We start from the raw sequence: 22,609 nt of genomic DNA, 5'->3' as shown, positions 1-22,609 counted from the left end.
CTTTTCTACCACTTTTGGCTAATTGCAATTATGAGGATAAGTGATGATATGATAAAATTAATAAAGGGATTCAGGTCTGGATTCAAATCTGGAACCCCTGGCTTTTTAGAATTCTGTGCTAACCACTCCACCACAGAAGTTGGTCCTCATAACAATAGTACAGTAATGAATTACTTATATTTCCGTTGTACTAATATCATAAAAATATTTATCCATATCCTACCTGTTGTTTCAAGAAGAAGCAAAAATCATGCACAAACTAAATAACAAATATATTTAAAGAGTAATCCTTTATATTTATAGAACTGTCAACATATTAACATAAATTGTTCTTATTTAAGTCTGCTGCATATACAGTAAATATGCATACTAGTAAACAAACAGCACCCAATACAATTACTTTATATAAAAATCTCATATCACAGTATTTACATGCATACCAGTATCTGCAGACCAATTATCACAATTACCTGACTTAATGCATTATTTTATAATACAAACGAAAAATACATAAAATAATATATAATACTGCAAAATATATAAATGTATCTACATTCTGATGATAACAACAGCATGTAACATGGAATGCATGTAGCAAATTTCAATGGTATACAGAGTAATACTTTTACTCCTTGGAATTATGCATTAGATTAAATGCATTTTACTTTCAAATTACGTTATGAATCAATTTTGTGCAAGGGAGAAGGATGTGGCTATAAGGGAGCTTTCAAACCAAAGCGACAAATGGCACATGTCACTTGGAAGAAAATTCTTAATAATCATTGCAACCTTTTGAACCACAGACACACAACAAGCTGCTAGTGTTGCTTGCATGTTGCTCAGACTGGGAAGTTTTTTCCATGGCATGCATCATTTTGCCTCGGTCTGTTGTTTGTTCCGTATCACGCCGCAGACGTGAATCGAACCCAGGACCCGGGCATCATAAATAAATAAGCTAATCACGTTATAAAAAGGGTCCCGCTGAAGCATTGAAAAAGAGCTTCTTAAAAGCTCATCGTGACAGCATCCTTCAGCGGAGTTGGAAAAACTCCGCTGACATTGCATTAGAAAATGAAATCAGGAATCAGCGTTCTTCCTCAGAATTGCCGTTGCCAGAGGACGCGATCGAAGCAACCGTCATAACGGCCAATAGTTCGAATTTCACTTAAATAGGTCACGTGAGAAAATATCAAGTTTGTTGTCTTCCGTTTTCCGTCACATGAAGTAGTTACAAAAGAACTCCATTTCTAGTTGTTTTCAGTTTACGTTGAATCCGGTTATCGCGAGAGAGCTCCACAGGCATCATAAGTTTAGAAAAAAGAGCGAACAAACGATCGGAAGTTAAAGTTATCGTTTAGAATATCGGTCTACGAAAGTACAGAGTTTGGAGCCCGGAGTTGCTCCCTCGTCCGTTTTCTTACAGAGTAGGACCACGTCGATCCAAGGACCAGCGGAGAAGAGATCGCCGTAGAACTCCAGGTAACAAACATTCCTTGTCTTTCCTTCCCCTGCCTGTTCAGTCAAAGGTAGTGTTTTTAAATATATGTCTGTGTATTCTTATTTACAGGGCTAGTCCCCTTGCAGTTTGAGTGTCGACCTTGCTCTCCAGAGCTAACCCCTTCCTTTTACAACGTTCCTCTCGCCTAGCAAGCGAGTGGCTAAAGGCTGTCATAGCCCATCAACGATCCCCCTTTTAGACTTTATACGGTTCATGTACAGCAATTGCTTGCCTAGTGTGTGTCATGTTGGTGGGAACCCATGCTGTCTCATGTCATATGTCGCTCTGGACTGATATCTCCCCAAGGGAAGGAGAAATATACAGGGTGATTATAAAGTCTCTATACATTTTAGTGATATTGCTACAAAATATATTCCTTTTGCATGCTATGTGAAGCAATGGTAATCGTAGAAGAAAAGAAAACGGCCGTTGTTTGTGTTCGTCTGCATGAAATGACATGAACAGGTGCGGATGGACTTCACTCGGAATTTCAGAAAACCTGGTCAACAAATTCACGCGAATAGGTAGTGTTGTGGATGAAGAACTTTCCGGGAGGCCAGCCATAACATCACAAATTATGCAAAGTGTACAGGATGCGACATCAACCGGGAGACTCAGTATTCATAATCCCATCACCTACCAACTGTGGCTCATAGCACGGTGGATTGAGGCACACCAAACTTCTTACTATGCACCAACAGGACAGGGCAACAACCCATTTTGCCATCATCATGCATGATCACCTAAACAAAGTTTTCACCAGTAGATGGATTGGTTGTGCCTCGCAACGGGAAATTACAACTCCCTCCTTCAATCTGATGCCCTTAAGACTTTTTCATCTGTGGGTTTATCAAGTCTAAGGTGTACGTGGTGAAGATCCACAGCATTGCCCAGTTGAAACAACTCATCACAGCCATAGCTGCTGAGATTACACCAGCTATGTTGGAGAAGGTGTTTCGAGCTATGGTGGATTGCCTAGGGGTGGCCACAATGCATTATACGGATTTTGTGTCTTACTGTGATGTATGTTTCAGTACATATTGTATTTTGTGCAATAAATCATGTTCATGCAGAAATGTAGTGACTTTATAATCACCCTGTATAGACCTAATTGGTGCTATAATTTACCATTCTCTTTAGTGGATGAATTTACATTCATGGTTATACTTTTTGCAGAAAGCTGGACCATGGTAGGGTGGGTATAATAATTCACCAGCAAACCCCTTGTGGGCATACTGTATCAAATTCCACCTAGTGCAAAGCTGAAGGTCAAAAAAGATAAATTAATCCTACGTCAAGAAGACACACAGGGGAATGAAGGAAGCCCCCACTAATACTCTCGACCATATTTGAGATGATGTGATCAGCAGTAATGCTCCGGAAGCCTTTACATTTCCAGGTGGCCACTGAATAGAGGCTGAATGAGCTCCAGGCTGCTTTATGTAGGGACATTGTTTGGAAGATTCCCCTCTGAGATCATCCACCCTAGGATTTGAACCAGGGTCTCCAGTGTGCCAGTCAGGTGCCTTACTGGGTGGACCATTATCACTCAAAGAACTGAGATAAAAAGTATCCTTTACTTAAATGATGGCACCATATAACTGGATTTGAAGTTATTTTAGCTTATAACTTAAAAAATGAAATTTGGGATGCAATTTAGTACCTGGAATTTCTGTGTTAAAGATACATCAATTGAAGTACTTACGCAAGCCAAGCTTCCCTTATAGTGTTAACTCATCCCATGCTGGGTCCAATTCTGACCTGGCCTGAAGCTGAAAACATGTCATCTTCTAGAGCACGTAAGAAACACAATACAAACAATAAACAATAGGAGACATACTCAGTGGTAAGGCATAATTATTGCCTAGACTTTTTAAAGTAAAAATTGCAATAAAATCTATTATTAGATAAAGTACCTGCAAAGTCTTACATCCATACTTACAATCTCACAATAACAGTTTATATGTAAATAAAGAATATAAAAGTACACTTCAAATATGGAATGTTATATTACTCTGCAAAACAATTTTATGTTGAGATATATACACACACACATTCTTTAGAAAATATATGTACACTTTCCACGTATCCATCACGATGACTCTGAGGACAGGAAATCAAATTCGCACTTCAGTTTCTCTCCCTGCTCCCCGAGACGCTCGCACAATTTCAGCGCTGCTTTCTCGTTCCCAATGGCATACAAGTACCTTGCAAAATCAATTTGAACTGCTTTGAATAAGGGCTGTAACAAATGTTAAGGAAGCCAACAACTTGCAGTGTCTTATACTAGCATTATTATTAGATTTTCTACAGTGTGTCCGACAAGTTCCGCATTATAGGCTTAATCATAGAACGGGTTCAATAATATCGCCTCCAAATTCTAAACATATTTGGAGGCAGAACTTCATGTAATGCGGTGTAGCATATTGACACAGATTTCACATTTTTCCTCGATCTTCGTAGATGTTGCAGATAGCGAATACTTCTTGCTTTCCCATAAAGCAAAGTCAAGTGGTTTTAGGTCAGGCAACCTGGGAGACCACTCTCAGGGTCCTCTGCGTCCTATCCACCGATCGAGGAAGTTGGAAAGAACAAATAAATTAAAGATTTTGTGACTTTGTGGGACTTGTCGGACACCCTGTACATGAAAGATAAATGTCTGTTAACACAACAATTCATAATTTATATTCTTGGGTGTGTTTCTTAAGTCATAACGAAATGTATGGTAACATTTGATAAAAGTAAATACCCTTGTGAAATAGGCAAGACCACTCATTCTACAATTTTCAGGAATGCACTGGTTGAAAGATTGGTCACAGTATCTGGTGTGAACCAATTTGTCTTGTGGACATATACTCTGATACTGACTTTATTGCTCACTTTAATCACATTGTATTTTCCAAAGCAGTGAAGTTTGATGCACTTATGCATGTCTGCATATAGCAGATGATTTTTTGAACTAACCTCCCTCCCTGTTCATGCATTTCATATGAGAACGAACTTCACAGATTGCATGAAAACTAGTAGTTTAAAGAACTGCACAATCTTCACATGAGGATTTGAGAAACATCCAATTGCCAACATTTTTTAACGTGTTAAATGCATGTAACATCCGGAATTTGCCCACTGCATTAGAATATTAAGCAAGGCTTTTTAATATAGGTGGTTGTTGATTGTGAGGTTGAGGGCTGTGCATGTTTTCCCCAAGTAAAAGCCACCATAGATGTTGCAGATGAGGATATAGATTAGGTCTTAATTTTGTTGAGGTGAGTGTGATATTGGGTGACAATACAGGAGGGCTGGTGTCAGGTTTATTGGTGAGGGTGTATGAGGCAGCTTGGGATATTTGTTGTGTGACTAGGGTGGAACCACGGTTACCCAGGGATTGGTGTAGGCAGAGGTTGTAGTTCTGTCGGGAGGTGAGCAAGGTATTGAGGCATTGTCCTCTGAGGACCAGCCATTCCACACCAAGAAAGCTACGTTGTTACTGCCCACTATATGACTGTAACAATACTCTTTTTACTTGTCTTACATCACCTCGTAACCTGATTACGCTTCTGTAACTGTAAGATAACACCAAAGGATATCTTCTTGGTCGCTTGAAGAAATCACTCCAAACTCAACACAAGCTTGCAAAAGAAGGCCAGCCCTCTGAGGAAGTCGCATTAGGCCCAACAATTCTAAGGCTTTCTCAAACTGGCTCATTGAGATATTCACTAGCACCGCTTTCTCCTGTCATGGGAAGGAAAAATATGTTAAAAACTTTAGTTTGTTTTTCTATTATTACTATTATTTGTGTGTGTAGGTATGTGGAATATTATGAAACAAAATTAAATATACAGTCGGACCATGATTACCTAGGTAAATATTGTTCAATGGGTCTGTTGCTGCAAAACATAATGATTGATTGATTGATTTGCTTTATTTTACTTCGCTTCTTGTGCCACTTTTAATTAATTTGCGAAGATGGGGATGAGTGATGAAATTGATGAATGGACACTCACAAACATCCATGCCCAGGCCAGGATTTGAACCCGGGACCCCTAGCATCGTGACACAATGTGCTAACCACTCTGCCACGGGGGACGGCGCAAAACATAAAGAGTTTGAGTTTTTGTTTTAAGTCAACTTTATGGACAAGAAGGCTAGTCAGGACTGGATTAAATTGTGTTCTAAACCACTATGTGCCTCCACTGGGTATTGACCCAGGAACCCCTTGAATGCAAAACATAAATGCAGGAAACCTGGGAAAATATTTGTCATGTAACATGTAGGAAACCTGGGAAAATACTTGTCATGTAACATGTAGGAAACCTGGGAAAATATTTGTCATGTAACATGTAGGAAACCTGGGAAAATATTTGTCATGTAACATGTAGGAAACCTGGGAAAATATTTGTCATGTAACATGTAGGAAACCTGGGAAAATATTTGTCATGTAACATGTAGGAAACCTGGGAAAATACTTGTCATGTAACATGTAGGAAACCTGGGAAAATACTTGTCATGTAACATGTAGGAAACCTGGGAAAATATTTGTCATGTAACATGTAGGAAACCTGGGAAAATATTTGTCATGTAACATGTAGGAAACCTGGGAAAATATTTGTCATGTAACATGTAGGAAACCTGGGAAAATATTTGTCATGTAACATGAAGGAAAACTGGGAAAATATTTGTCATGTAACATGTAGGAAACCTGGGAAAATATTTGTCATGTAACATGTAGGAAACCTGGGAAAATATTTGTCATGTAACATGTGGTCTTACAGGGCTTTGAAAGTTAAGTGCATAACAGAAAAAATGAAAAAATTCAGAAAGTTAAAACTACAGTTCCACTGTGTGTATGTAGTACATCTCATTAACACCTGACTTTGCATTTCTGTCATTCACTGTCACTTTTCTGCATCTGCCACTTCTGGCTGATTACGATGCTGAGGATGAGTAATGATCAGAATCACAAACAACACCCGTGTGTGCTCAGGCTGGGATTTGAATCTGGTAACTTCAGTGGAAAGGTCGAAGGCTGACCATTTAATATTCTCAGTCACAGAACCAGCCACTAACTCCTTTGTTACTTCAACTCTCTGGTTCTTGCGATTTAAATTTGTCCACAATAAACATGCTTTTCTTATTATATTTTGTCATTTTCAGGGGAAAGTTGTACCTTTCTTAAAGATTGTTAAACATGTGCACACACACACACAAATACTAAATTCTGAAAGTATGAAAAATAATGTATTACCGAATCATCTTTACCTTCTGTCCATTGGCCCACAAGTGGTCACTCCATTTCTTCATTATCTCTTGCATTTCATGAGATGGAAGAACTGATTTTGCCAACCACACAGCCGATTCCCACAGACCATAAGACAACAGATAACGGCACGCATCTAAACCCTTGCCAATCAAGCACAGCAACTGGATCCCTGGAAGAGAAGGTGGAAAAATAATACAATCAAGAAGTGCATACAAGAGTAGTAGTCTTGAGATTTTTTGATCCCCGATAGCAAATTTCTGCCCTTTTCCCATTATTTCGTTAAGGTACTTTGGTAGAATTAAATCGGTTAAATTTAACACGTTTCCCTCTGGGTCCCCCTGTTGTTCCCTATCCTTATTACGTTTGTTTTTTGTTCCCTCGTTCTTCCTAAGCTTATACAGCTTATTCTGTATGACGACTCTATGTTTATATTTTGCTGCTTCCACGTACTTGTGGTGTCTTTCTTCAATTTCCAACCAGGTCACAACATCTATAATAGCTCCTAGTTCCAAATGTAACTTTAGACATTTTTTATTTAATCGGTCTACATTACCACATGCCTCCCTTATACATTTTGACAACATCCCCATTTGAACGTTCTTTTTTTGTTGTACCCCTTTTTTACTTAATGGACGGTATCCTCATTTTAGAAAACTCGGGATTACCCCCAAACTTCTACATTCCTTGAGAAACCATATTCTATTAATTGTTAAATTTAACTTTATCCTTGTCTTTTGAAAATTGTGCACCGTTTTCCCTGTATCGGTGTATATACTTACTCATGTAGTATAAATTATCAGTACAATATAAAAAGAAAAAAATCTTTTATAAAATAGCTAAAAGTACTTACGTTGGCGAGTATATGATTTTCGTGAAACTACGTTTCGGGATGTAACTACTCCCTTCATCAGGTAGATAGGCTGTGCCAACTTAATTATACCATTGGCTGCATCAAACAAGGCATGGATCAAGAGATATTGTAAAAATGGATAAAACGGTTAAAATGTGATTTAAGGCAACTGAACATGTGTAGTGCCTTATTCCTACCCTTACGTTCTACCTGATGAAGAGAGTAGTTACATAGTTGATAAATAGCAGGATGAAGCCGCACTGACTATGAATCAATTTGCAAACAGCATGATTCACATCATCATTGCTTTGTATGTAAAGATATCTGTTTGGCGGTTATGCAGAGATTGGTAATTCACTCTGATAAGTTTACTTTTAATTTGTCCGTGCAAATTTTCTTTGCGATCGATTTTGCAACCCTCTGGAAGAAAATTCGCGTGAAAAAATGAAAAGTAAACTTATCAGAGTAAACCATCATTGCTGGTGTAACGAAGGCTTGGCTTCTTCTGTCAAATGGAAACTTTCAACTGTGTGAGTGTATCATGGTATCTGTCAGTATTTACAATTACACCTTTAAGTATGCGTAATAAGAACATTGAGTATATTAATAATTCTAAATAGTCTCCACTTTTAAGCAAAAGTGCTTTTCATTTTCAAAAACAACACACGAATTATTTCAGTACCCACTAGTAAAATGTACTGGAGTAATTTCAACTATGTTTGCAACTTGCCTTATTCTAGTCATCTTCTTATAGTATATTTGACTCATAAAAGCTGTACTACAAAGGTCCACATACGAAAGTTTATGAATGTATGACATTAGCAACGATTTAAATACCATGGAACAATGTCATGGAAACATAGGGGTAAATTTAAATTAAAGCACAATTCTTCATGATGAACTGAATTCTTCCATTGTACAGTCTAGCACAGAAGTGTGTGGGCTAGAACTTGATTCGAGACATAGTCAAACTTAGGGGAGAATAATGCCCAGCTGAGTAGTAAAGGTTAGGACTATTGTATTTTGTTTTCTTGGTGAGTATTAGAGCATACTGAATGCCCCTTGTAAGTCCAGCATTCAGAACATCTTGATTCCATCTGCTCTCGTGGATAAACCTTGCCGACTAAACACCTTGTATTGGAAACAGTCAACTGCTTCCACGATGACATAGCGGTAATGTTATCAACTTGTACTCAAGTGATCCTGGGTTCAATCCCAGTGGAGGCACAGTGGGTAAGATTCCACTTTAAACCATAGATTCAATCCTGATTAGCCTAGCTTAGGACAAGGTGGACTTCGAACAAACTTTAAGGCAGTCAACTACAGTATTGATTTTTCCTTCCATACATAGCTTCAGGAAAATAGGATCGAGCAATATTTATTTTATTGCCAGCCCTTCAGTTAGGACTTGGTAAACATTTGAAACTGATGACAGCAGTCTAAACTTACTCCAAATAGTAATTTATTGTCTCCCCCTTCCGAAAAAATAAGGTAATTTGGCAATAACATCATTAAAGTTCATCAAAAGTTCGCACGAAGCAAACAAAAACCAAGTTTCTTTCTCAAGTTTATGAAGCATGTTCTCCATTTGGTGTGAATAAAAATAAGGACAGCACATCCAGATTGAGTACATGCTATGAATTGTGTGAGGGAGTTTACGAGGAAGGCATTGAGAAATTTTTGGTGTGATGTGAAGTCACAAAGTTACCAAGGTCATGGTTTCAAGAAAATTCATCCCAGAACTACACTTCCTCTTGAAAGCACCAATATTATCAGATGCTGTGAAAACAGTAGCATGCTTTCGTTGCAGACCTAGGTTAAATTAATTTATTCTTGTGAATATGTCAGCTAAATACGTAAGATTGATTTTTCACAAAAAGCGCCACGGAACCCTGCAAATCTCTTGTAGAGCCTCAGGGATTCATGGAGGAAGCACACTTTAAGAATCACTGCTCAGTGCAATATCCTGCCATCTTGTTTGTTATCTTTATGATGTCTAAATACTTCATATTATTCAATTACCTATCAATTACCAGAATATTCAAAGTAAAATTCACTGATTGATGAGTCACCTGGTGACACATTACCATATTTACTTGTGTTTAATGTGCACTTTTTTCCAAAGTTTTGCCCCAAAAAAGTGTGGATCGTATTACAAACGGAATAATTTTTTAATGTTTATGGAACCCTATCATGTTATATATCAGTATAAAGCTTGAATTCTGCAGTTTCTGAATATTGTAACAGTATTCAATTCAAGATGGCGACACTAATGTGCAATGCAGTTGAAATAAGCTCATTACAAAATGAAGGAACGTTCTGATTTTTATGGTACTTTGTATGAAAAGATAAGGAAATAGAAAATAATTAAAATGTATTACTGGCCAAATAATATGACATATATGAAGTGTGTAAATGCCTTAATGGAAGAAATCTTGCGCTGCTAACTGCTAGTTTGCGAGTTCTGAATGTGCCTCCTATAAATGTTTCGTTAGTCATAGAAAAAGTATATATTTTGAAGTTTTAAAGAGGAAATTAGCAAAACCACTTATAAGAGTTGAAAGGCCATGTGCCACAATTTTTTACTTAGTAATGTAATGTTCTCCTCTTGGTCCACATAGCAACAGGTGACTCATTGAATAGGAATGATGTCATTCACTGTTGATCGGCATAGCAACAGCTTTGCGTGAACCTGCATTGTACTGTATATAAGATATAATTGTTTTCACTTTTCCCTTTCAAAAACCAGAGTGCACGTTATACACACATAAATATGATAATTAAGGAGGTTTACAAACCATTTACATTCTTCAAGGAACATTTGCAATTTTATGTAAGATTGGTAGAACGATGGTTGTTTGTTATTGGTAAATTTTATATCTGCTCTTTATGTGTACTGCTAACAATTTTATATTGTGATCCTTAATTTACGTACTTATTCCCATAATATAGGGCTAGCCAAAAGTTATATGTTTTTAAAATATGCAACTAGAGTATTTTTCTTTAAATACCATACAATGTGTATGGTAAGATATTCCCATATTTCACATGCATTATATTTTTAAAATTTCTCTTCAAATTAGAGAGAGCATTCTAATTTTAAAAAAAAACAACAACACATATTTATGCCTATTATTCCTGAATAACACACATGCACATAAAAAGAGTTATAAACATACATTTCAAATTAAGGAACAACATTAAACAAATAGAACAGCGTACCTTCCCAAACATTTCCATTGGCAATGAGATTTGTAGCCACCAACTTAATGGTGCTCTGCGCAGCTCCAGTCGACTGGATTGTTGCAACCAAACATGCTCTAAAAACAAAGAAAACGAGATGTTGCTTTTTCTGTACATATTTCATTATTTAAAAAAAATGGGACCTCGATTTTTGATGTTTTTCAGGGGACTAATGCAAAAACACTTTAAAATTCTGGAAAATGTAAAATCCAAGAAAATGTTATAACCTTTTGTTCAACTGAGGCCATAAACAAAGACTATATAATGTGCAGACAAATGTAAGATTGGGGTTTCACTGTAGTTGTATTCTCAGAAAACAATACAGTATTGTTTTAATGTTAAAGAACTAAAGAATATCACCAGATCTTCAGTAAGGCAATATCAACTTCCACTGGAGACATGAAAACAAAAAATACATGCAGTACATATATTGAGAATCAAGGTAAAAAAAAGTCAAAATCTCAACTGCCAGATCATGGTTATATCCTGTATCTGATGTCTTGTTTCCTAATGTTCAAAAACGACATTTCTGTGCATTACTCACTTGATGGCATCTGTGTAATAGCTTGAATTATCCAACTCTGTCTCCAAGAGGAGCTGAACAGCCCTGTCCATTTCTCCCAGTAGTATCAACCTCTCAATTACTTTCTTGGTGTGCTCATAGTCTCCTCGCTTGCTTTCGTGCAACGTCACACGTTCCAACTGCAATTTCTAAGTGAAAAGGAATTAGAGGGATTTTATTTAAATCAAAAACCATGCCATGCACCTCCTTAAAAACTATCACTGCTCTCTACTGCTGCATATAAAATTCATGTTATAGTTAAAGGTAGGTACCAGTTTCAATTTATTCAACAATAGCGGCAGATAGTTTTCCAGAGTTTGGTTATTTTGCAGTTCCCAAAAATGCCAAGCAGCATGTCCACAGAGCCTAAGTACCCTGGAAATGTTAAGTTATTTTGCATACTTACTCCAATATTCCAATGCACACAACTTCAGAGGAATACTTAGGTATTAATATTAATGAATCTTTTGTACAATTTTCAATTGTAAATGTGTACAAATGTATCGTTCTCTTATCAATTCGATAAACACCCACACAGACCATCGGTACACATCAAAAATTATTGCTAGTGACTCCACAGATGTCTATTATCCATGTTTGTATTTATCAAAAACTTTTTATACCTTAGTAACCTTTTCTGCATACTGAATGATCATGTTTAATGTTTTAAAAATATCCACATAGACGAAGTTAATACACGGTGAAAGCTTCATGTCTCTTATCGCTTTTTGTACAAAAGTTACGTATGTTCAAAGCCTCGGCTGGTGACTTTTTTGACACCCTGTACAAGGGCTAATACAAAACGGGAAAAGTATACAAGATCTGTCATTTGGAGGATAATACCTGCATTCTGGAAATGGTATGACATGATAGAGGATCGCAGGAACTACGCTCTACATAATCACATTTCTGATTTAATGAGATTGTCTATTCCTGATGCACAGAAAGTGGTGTCAACTGTTGGGAACTACCTACAAGTACAGACCTTCGCAACGCATTGTGAATACACTCTTTCACATGTTTACAGTTCAGTTGTCTTGGAGCTGGGCTGAACAGTACTCCCTGGATTTTGGTTTTCATCTTGACCCTCCTTCAAGCGCAGGAAGTCCTATCTTGCAATATTCCTTTCAGCAGAACTTGTTTAAACTGTATCAGAACAGGGGCCTTTGAATAAGAATTTCTCCATCTAATGCATAAAGTTGGGGTACTCTAAACACGTGGCCGCGGTGACTCAATCGGTAACGCGTCTGACTACCATGCTAAAGGTCCCGGGTTCGATCCCCGGCCGGTTCAAATCCGGGAACTTTTCTAACGTTGGAAGCGGCCCCGGCGCCCACCCAGCGTCGAATAACATGGGTACCTGGGGGAAACCCTGGGGGGTAAAGGCGGTCACATCACCCCCACTCACGACCGGATCAAGAAAGTGTGAGGCGTTACCCCCACACCCCCTATACGCCTTCATGGCATGGTGCTAAGCACAGGGCAGCAATTTACCTTTTTTTTTACTCTAAACCTAGCAAAGTGTATTCCTTCTTTCCAATAACAAGATAGCTGAAGTTTTGACTGGATCTTTTTAGGACTGTGTTAAGAACAAATTCATAAAAAAACATCTCTCATTCTGAAGACACACAGCACACCACCGATTGTGAAAAATTATATCTCTTAGCAATTCCTTGCAGACAATTCAGAATTGCACTTACTACTGTCTAGTGAACAGTGAATGCCATCAGTAAGATTCTCCAGAAGGAATTTAGAATAGCTGCATGATTCTTCAAAATTGGAAAGAAAGAAAAGTTACTTCTAATACACAGTCAAAGTTAACTTGATCCTCAATAGTAACAAAATAAATGTCATATATTTCCATGGATTCAGAACCTTTACGAAAACACTGTTCATAAAGCTTGCATTTCATCACTGCTGTTCTTAACTAAATGTTTGCTACCTTATGATTTGGTATACACAAGAGATTCACTACGTTGAAATTTCAGTGGATAAATAGAGGCTTGACCAGGACTCATACACTGACGATTTAATTTTTGTTATATAGCATCCCTTTTTTTACACTTTTGGCTAATCGCAATGATGAGGATGAATGATTATACGATTAAATTAATGAACAAAGAACACCAAACCCAGAGTGGGACTCGAACCTGAGACCCCTGTCTTCATAGCAGACTGTGATAACCACTCTGACATGGAGGTCAGTGACTCAGACATTGCAAACCCCCAGGCTTGAGTCCTGCTCAAGTCTGCATTTCTTGCTGGAATTTCCACGTAAATGTTTGCTATTTTTCACATCAAATTTTAATGAGTTGCTAAATTTTATATAATTCCATATTTGTTATAATTTCCATGCAATACATTATTGAGCTTAAGGGCAACATTTACCTGATATGAAAATGGGTCACAAAGGATATCGTAGCAGCTATCCAGTGGCTGAAGATGTGGGTACCTGTTGATTCTCCTTGTGTCCAACGTTGACGGAGAGCCAGTGCTTGGCTGTCTTGGCCTCTCGGTACCCTTCTTGTGTCGAGATTCAGCTTTCCCTGCCTGAAGATAAAACAGCACCACTCTCCAGAAATCAATGTCTGCCTGGTTCCCAAGTATTTCCGCCGCTATTAGGCTCCTCTCGACCGTTCCCAAAGAACAGTTCTGGAGGGAGTCCAGTCGCTCTTTATCCAGCATCTCCATCTGCCTCTTAACGTCTGGAATTACAGTAAAAGGCATGCCCTGCTCTAAGATGGCTTTGCTTTACAGTAAATCTTGGCAGTGTGTTTCAGTTGAACAGAGTAAGCTGATCAAAGTCATATTGGTAACCATACTAAGTGTTCTATGACAGTCGGCTGTAGGCTAACTACGAGGTGTGGCGAAAAGTAATGAGACTGATTTTCTTTTAACCATATTATTCTTTTTACAAATCAAGGTTATCCCCTTGGGCAGCTACACAGCAACGGAGGCATTGTTTCCATCGTTTGTAGCAGTGCTGGAAGGCTTCTGGTGGAACACTCTTCAGCTCGTCAGCTCTTTTGGATATTATACACATTATCAAAATGGCTGCCTTTCAAGTGGTTTTTGAGCCGGGGAATAGAAGGAAGTCCCAGGGACAAGACCCGGTAAATACGGGGCCTGAGAAACCACAGGAATGCTTTTTTCTGCCAAAAATGCATTGATAGAGACTAGCGTGTGACTGCTGTGTGATTTGGGGCATTGTCATGGTGCAGCATCCAAGTGCTAAAATTTGATGGATGGTAAACCGGTTCAAATTTAACTCACTACTGATCATTCTCAATGTCAATCGACGATCTGACCTAACAAGAGACCTCACTCTTTCCACACTGTCGTCCATTTTTGAGGTTGAAGGTCTTCCCGCACGAGGTTAGTCTTCCACTTGTTCTCGGCCTTCTAAAAAGGACTTATGCCATCTGAACTTTATGCCCTGAGTAGGGAATGTTCTCCATAAGCTCTTTGTAACTTTTTATAAGTCACAGCATCAGATTCGCCAAGCTTTACACACAATTTGATAATCAAAAACTCACTATGCTGATCAAGGCAGAATTTATTTTATTATAAACCATAAAACTAAACATTACGTTTCAACCTTCTAGCAAGGTCTTCTTCAGACTCTGTACCAAATACAAAAAAATTGTGTTACAATTTGATGGCAAAACATTGTTCAAACTTTTTGCCAGTCCATTTTCTTAACACACCTCTCAAACACACCTTCACTTCAGATGCTCTTAACAAATCGCGTAGCAACTGTAGAAAGTTCAAACTTGAAGGGAAGGCATTAGCGTCGTCAATTTGTTTCCAGTATTGCCAGTCTCATTACTTTTTAGCCATACCTCGTAACTTCATTTCCGAGATATGCGTACAATATATTAATAATTTTCAATTATCTAACTAAACTTTTTAAAAAATGGTGTATGGAATATAAAAGACAAGAGAAATGTTTTACTATGTCACGCTTACATATATTTTAAAAAATAATTCACAATGATGTCTTCTAAACCTGATGAAACATTTGGAATGCTTTTTTCACTTGGAAGACATTATCCATGAATGTCTGAAGGTAGGGAGAGGGAGCAAGGGAGCCACTGCACCCTCTGGGAAATTAATATCAACATAAAATTATATATTTTGTAGGGCTGAGCTGATTATCGACTGAAAAAGGACATGATGCTGAATGAAACAACAACATTAGCATGCCCATTTACTTTCTCTGGTTACATTTAAGACATTAATTCATTTTGAAACTATTTTCATCTTTGCACTTAATCAACTTGCACCTGTTCAAAATTTCATACATAATACAAGACTCTTCATGCTTTTCGAAAAAAAAAATGTTTTATTTGTAAAGTACAATTTAAAACTTTATTTGCACGGTAATATATAATCATCTTGTAAAAAATAAAGTGAGTAGACTCATGCATTCTTCGTAATTTCCTTTTTGCATCTCAGTCTTATCCCCCACGCCAGTCTTCTGACAATCAATCTGTTTTCCCTGGTCTATTTACAAATTTCATTTTATTGATTCCTCAGAGTGGAAACACATGAAAACGTTTCACTTGTTCTGATCCATAAAATGATTTACAACCAAAAACTGAACAGTAGACATCACTCTTTCGCACATTCCTCATGCTTTGAATGACTACAACACAACATAGTGTCCTACATAAAGTAGTTCCCAAAAATCTCACCAGATGACATATGAGCTAATTTAAATCGCGAATAGTGCTTGGGTACAAACTCACTTTCTTACCCAGAGCCGCTAACTTCTTCACTTGAATGCTTGGAATGAAATGAAGTGAAAACTTCAATTGTATTAAAAAATTCTGCAGGAAGAGGAAAGCTACCTTACCTTTTATATTTTTCTCTGTAAACCCATCTTCTGTTGTAAAATCTAATGAATATGTTTCCTTCCAAAACTGACCGGACAACATTGTTTGAACATTATGGACTACTGTAGGAGGTAGAAGGTTTGGACAAAACACAGGATCTGTAACAATAAAGCATGGATACAAGCCAAATGTCAACAACATTATGCTGGCAGAACTAACAGATCATATCAGTGCAGATTAAAAACAAACAAAGAAAGATTAATAAATATTCTCTGAACAAAACAAGCCATCAGAACATACCACACTGGCATTACCACCCTTCATCTGATGATATTAATGTGACAAATTATACATATATAGCCTACTTTTTTTTTGTTATTGCTATGACTGGTAGTTATATTACTCAATGTTCCAACTCATTCTGGGAAACAAATTTCCCGACCTTTCGAGATTTTACAGGCAATTTTTTAAAAAACATTTCCAGGCCAAGCTATTAGCACAATATAGTTTTAAGTGTAAAACTGCACTGTCTATTCAAGAGAATCAAGTTTATTCAACACTGCTAAAAAATTAACAAAATTATAAAAACAGTTCCATATAAAATAAAAAACCCACCAAGAAGTACAGAGCCATCCATTGAAGTGTAGACTGCTGCATCAGTGTTTGCGCTATCGGCAAGCAAGGCACTCACAGCCGTACGTCGGAACTGTAGACACTCTGGGTGAATCAAGCATGCAAGTTACCACAACCAATTTAAAGAGTGATTTATTTACGACATGGAACTTTTACACCCGGGAATCTTGTTTCAAATCACCTTTGAACTTCACATGCTGATTGAGTTAACAGATATGAATCATAAATAAATACACACTGTGCAGTAGAAAACCTTTGCTGAGCCATAACACACTTTGAGGGTGAATACACTAGAAAGAACACAATACGTAACAAGCACCCTATCACTTCACAGTCGCCAGATTAATAAACAGGCCACACAATACAAAACAACAACCCTTATCACTTCACAGTCTCCTGTCTACTTTCAGGACCTCCATAAAACTGGTTTCTAGCCCACCCCCATGCCAGCTTACGTTAGTGGGTGTCTTAATAAAGATGTATCAAAAATGTGTGCACATCATTTGAAACTGTTATGAGCTTGCTTCATCGACACACTACGATGCCGTCAAACAACCGCCCTCTGTAGAAAGTACAGGTCTACCACAAAGCATAATATCTACGATACCAAAATATCAGTAAAAGTAAGCAACAATGGAGTAAATGGGAAACAATACAATTATAAAACCATATGATTTGCTACCACCAGTCATGTGATCATAAACAAACCTTGAAATTCGTAGTCACCCAATGCAGAGCAACTTGACAGCAGCGTCATGTCCATGATGCGGAGGCAACCATCTTGAGTGGCCAGAACTGGCTTGTCCGAAGCGGCCCAGTCAATGTCGACAACCTTAACCATGTCCTTGGGGCACTTCAGCTGAGAAATTCTTTCAAAGGGCTGCAATTGGGCAAAGTAATGCTAACATTAGAGGAAATATCTATCTGTTCTTTAGCTATTTATTCAAGGAGCTAATGCTATAAGACAAGTAGACTTGGGAAGAAAATGGGATGTGCCCATCAAACCTGTAATGCATTCAAATTGTATTTTCTGTTCTGTAATAAGAACTCCCACATAGTCTGCCATGAAAGGCCCACATATATCATTACACATAATTACTCCGATGGAACAAGAACGAGTATATAGATACAATCTGTAATACATTGAGTGCAAACACTAAAACATACACATTTACACTGCATGAACTGTAAATATGGTATGTTTATAAATACTCATGCTGTTTGAATGAACTTGTATGCATTTTGCATGATTCCCAATAGTTTTCTGATTTGTAATTACAATCATGAAAATAAATTGTGATTCGATGAGCCAGCTGAAAGAACAAACATAGTGAGACATCTATGCTTTACCAAGAATATAAATTTCACATTGAATTGTTCCTATTACATACTTTACATAGACAATGCAACAAGCTTCCTAAAAAGAGAAAGATATAGTGGAACCAGGATATTACATTTTCCTGCATTTTACATTCAATCTTGATGGTTCCAATGAAGCAAAATGTTATACAATTTTCCCATTATCAATCCCAAATATAAATTATCCCTGAAAAACATAAAATCGAGGTTCCACTGTATGAGCCAGTGAAATTTAAAGGCAAATTATCATACTATAAAATAATGCCAGCATATTTTAATCTCACATTCAAAACATAATATCAATTTTTAAAACACAGAAATGGAAATAACCAGTAATTCCTACCACTTTCCAATGTAATGTAGAAACTAGAATGTACGCAGACAGATATAATGACAAATAAAACTTCCTTAAGCAATAAGAAAGGTGTCTGGTTGCAAAGAACATCGCATCCTAAGAAACAGAATTAACATATAGGGAATGATGCTCTATGAGCTCAAAAAAATAAGTCAATAGCAATGTATCCTTATGGAGATGAAAGGAGGTAGAAATGTCTGAAATGAAATAATGTATGTATGTGATAATGGGGGAAATGAGGGATCACACCTTACCAAAAAAAGAAAGTGTGCTTGTGCATATCTGTACTTGTGCAAGTTCCTTTAATCTAAGTTACCCAAATTATGCTGGTATACACAAGAAGGAACATTCAAATTATTTCCTCTTATGGTTCCATGACATGTGTTTATTTTCAGAATCAATTTTATGTTTCGCTTTGTCTCTTCAGATCTATTCTGGTTTAGATATTGATTCATTGATTTGGTATTTTAAGTCCACTTTATGCACAGATAGGCTAATCGGGACTGGACCTACAGTTTAAAGTGGGATCCGAACCACTATCTGCCTCCACCAGGTATCGAACCCGGGACCCTTTGATTAATATTCTGGTTTAGAGTGGACAGGGTTTACCAATATTAGGGTAAAGGTATCAGAAAGTATTGGCTGGAATTTAACCAACGATATCAGGCAATACTTCTCCAGTATCTAGGTATCTTGTAGTGTCTGCAAAATTATACATGATACTTTACAAAGGCTACATATATGCACAGGTATCATGTGAAAAAATTGAATTTGTGATTAGCTATTTTAATATTCCATCTCCTGTGTGAAATTATGAATATTTAAAAATAAAATTCTGGCAGATTAATAGTGTAGTTCCAAGCAATACTTACATATAAAAATTTATAAATTTTCTTAACTACTTTAAGGTTTTACCATGTAAAGTATGACCAATCAAGGATTGGGCATACATGCCCACACACAAAGACCCACAGACCCAACCTAAGTGCAGAAAAGGCTTGTGAGAGCTAGTTCCCAAAGGCTTATACTTTCCCCCAATTAGCATAATGGGTAATGTTTACAAACCAGTTGCTACACCCATGGGAGGGTTAGAAATGCTCTATTTATTAGGAAATAATTTTTAGGCAGACAGCAGCCATCTTGAATACAAAAAACCATGTGCTCCAAATCATATATTTGCTATATCCCTTATTTTTTAATAAATATAAAAGTTAACATTTGTGCATAGGTAAAATAATGCCTAATTTATGAAAAGTAAATTCATTTGCAATTATCTGGCATAAATAAGCCAGAAAAGATGAAAAAACACCTTTGTTTACATTTTTCAATCAACTGATAACTTTGCCATCTGGTGGAAGGAATTGGAACCTCCACAGACAAGGAAAAGCCACAGGTGACCCCAGCTGGCCAATGAGAGGCTTTCAAGGCTGTGACATCACATAGGAGGCAGTCAGATGGTCTATTGTGTTCTGAGCACAGGATATAGTAGCCAAGACCTCTTTTAAGGTTGTAAGTGCAATTTTCACCATGCCCATACCCAATGTGGGAAATCCAGACCACATGGTTGGCAAGAAGGCACATCCATGAAGAATCCATGAGCACCCATGGTTATTTCCAGCAATCCTTCCATGAAAAGCCTGGAAAGTGCGTCCATCAATCCCCAAAGCCTTTATTACCTCAAGAAAGCAGGAATTATGCATTCTCTTGTCTTGTGAGCCCCATAAATTGGCAGGTGTCGGGATGTGGCTTGTGGTTGTGAAAAAGTGTGTGGCCCCCGGGTATGAAGTAGGGATGGCCAAACGAATCCGGATCCGAAAAATCCGGATCCATTCGGATCCGGATCCGGATCCAAAAGTTACGGATCTGGATCCGGATCCGGGTCTGAAAGTTTCGGATCTGGATCCAGATCTGAGAGATCCAGATCTGGATCCGGATCCGAGAGTTCCAAATCTGAAAGTTTCGGATCTGGATCCGGATCCGAAAGTTCCGGATCCGAGAGTTACGGATCTGGATCCGGATCCGAAAATTCCGGATCCGGATCCGGGTCTGAAAGTTTCGGATCCGGAACCGGGTCCGAAAATTCCGGATTTTTTGGATCCGGATCCGAGAGTTTCGTATCTCAATCCCATTATAGGGTAGTCGGGGGTAAAGGTCCGCGGAGGGCAAAGATCCGCAGGGCTTTTTTGCGAAGGCTTTGAATTGAACTGGCACCACTGTTGTTCAGATCACGAGGTATAGTGAAGGAGATCGGACGTACGAAGTGTGGTGTTCCTAGAACAAAAACCTTTACAGCTATGAGGTAAGTTACGTTTTTGTATAGTTTGATGTAATTTGGAATAAACAAACCACTTCTCTGACACTGGCGTGGTTATAGGTTCATGTATTACTATGTTTGTGTGTTTATGTATAAAGCTTTATTAATCATTTAATGGAGGAAGTCCACCAAAATATGCTGTTATTTGACGGGAATTGGCAGCATTTTATAACATGGCGATATGGGGTAAAAATCCGCTGAGAGAGTGGGGCAAACGTCCGCTGCGGACTTTTACCCCATTCGTATAATTTTTCAAATCGTATATTCAATTCCTCATAAAAATTTGCTCTACCTTACATTGTTAATATCTATATAAATTATCTATATAAATAATTATGGTTGTAAAAACCTATTTTTCTCTGTAAGTAGAGTTTGTGTGGTAACAATGCGTATCTAAAACAGAAACTGCGCTATTTTCTCTCTACATGGCTTCATTTATTTAGATCTACTTATTTTGTTTAACTGCTGATAGTTTAACAACCTGGTAAGATTATTGTTGGAATTATACTGTATTAGCAATGTCTAAAAAAGGCTAACAATTCAAGGCTCTAGACCGACCAACTAAATTATTGCCAAGTTTTGTCTTGTGGTTGAGGTTTCATGTTGAATTGCTAAATAATTTTTTGTCTTTAAAAATTCTTTCTGTATTAATTTATAATTGCATAGCTATCTATTAAACTTCATGAACTTTTTTAGGTACCGGTATTGTTCAAAATTTTTCTCTTTGTAGCTTTGTCGAATCATGTGAAAGTGGAAGCAAAATTAGACATTTTGTGTTGATAGCTTCTGAATTAATTATAGCACTAAAATAGAGCTTAGCATATTTCTCAAACAACATCGCAAAATTTTGATTCAACGGGAAAAATTCAATCGTGGGAATATACTCAATTATTGTCAAATGTACATAATATATCTGATAAAGAATACTTTCTAATGCTAGAAGTCCTCATACAAACCTCATTTTTTCATTGCAGGAACTACAAAAGAAAGAAAGCAGAAGTGAGACCACTGACCGATGCTCTTTTTCAACAAGCACAACAAATGAAAGCAGGTGGCATGTCTGTAAGAGAAATCGGTAGAGTTCTTGGGTTCGATGAATCAACAGTTAGTAAAAGATTGAAAGCTGGCAACGGAGTTGGGTCGCTAGGACGTTTCAAACGTGTGTTCACGCCCGAGCAAGAAAAGGAAATAGTGACACATCTTAAAGACTTGGATGCCCGTTTCTATGGACTTACATTGAAGTCTCTACGCTTCCTTGCCTATGAATATGCAGAAGGAAATGGAATCACGCATTCCTTTTCAAAGGAATCTAAGTTAGCTGGCAGAGACTGGACAAGGGAGTTTATGAAGAGGAATCATCTCTCTATGAAAACTCCGAGAAAGACAAGTGTTGCTAGAACAATGGGATTCAACAGGCAACAATTGACCCAATATTTTCAAAATTTGAAACAGATCCTGGAGAAATACCACTTTCCGCCAAACCGCATCTACAACATGGACGAAAGTGGCTTCCAAACCGTCCCAAATAAATTACCTAAACATGTTGCTCCAAAAGGTAAACGAGAAGTGTCAAAAAATGTGTCAGCTGACAGAGGAAAAACAATTACAGTTGCTTGTGCGATGAGTGCTACAGGACATCACGTCCCACCATTTTTCATATTTTCACGAAAAAGAAACAATCCGCTTCTTCTGAAAGA

At 37.6% G+C, this 22,609-nt stretch overlaps 1 protein-coding gene across 3 annotated transcripts in view; it reads right to left on the bottom strand.

Moving 5' to 3' along the window:
• Nucleotides 1-282: 282 nt before the first annotated feature.
• Nucleotides 283-22,609, bottom strand: part of LOC146003927 (WD repeat-containing protein 11-like) — a 76,474-nt gene continuing 54,147 nt past the window's right edge. For 2 of the 3 annotated variants that reach the window (XM_083142429.1, XM_083142430.1), the window contains exons 17-24: nt 17,593-17,785; nt 16,272-16,409; nt 13,802-14,118; nt 11,396-11,562; nt 10,831-10,928; nt 6,758-6,927; nt 5,086-5,230; nt 283-3,742 (exon numbers count right to left, since the gene is read on the bottom strand). In XM_083142429.1, the coding sequence (XP_082998555.1) occupies nt 3,591-3,742; nt 5,086-5,230; nt 6,758-6,927; nt 10,831-10,928; nt 11,396-11,562; nt 13,802-14,118; nt 16,272-16,409; nt 17,593-17,785 (1,380 nt within the window). In that variant the 3' untranslated portion in view covers nt 283-3,590. The remainder of the gene's footprint in view (nt 3,743-5,085; nt 5,231-6,757; nt 6,928-10,830; nt 10,929-11,395; nt 11,563-13,801; nt 14,119-16,271; nt 16,410-17,592; nt 17,786-22,609) is intronic. The other variant, XM_083142431.1, reaches the window with a different exon arrangement.

This window comes from Lepisma saccharinum, chromosome 21 (assembly GCF_977018435.1).
Source record: "Lepisma saccharinum chromosome 21, izLepSacc3.1, whole genome shotgun sequence".
NCBI lineage: Eukaryota > Metazoa > Arthropoda > Insecta > Zygentoma > Lepismatidae > Lepisma > Lepisma saccharinum.
This window is presented reverse-complemented; position numbering and strand designations above follow the sequence as displayed.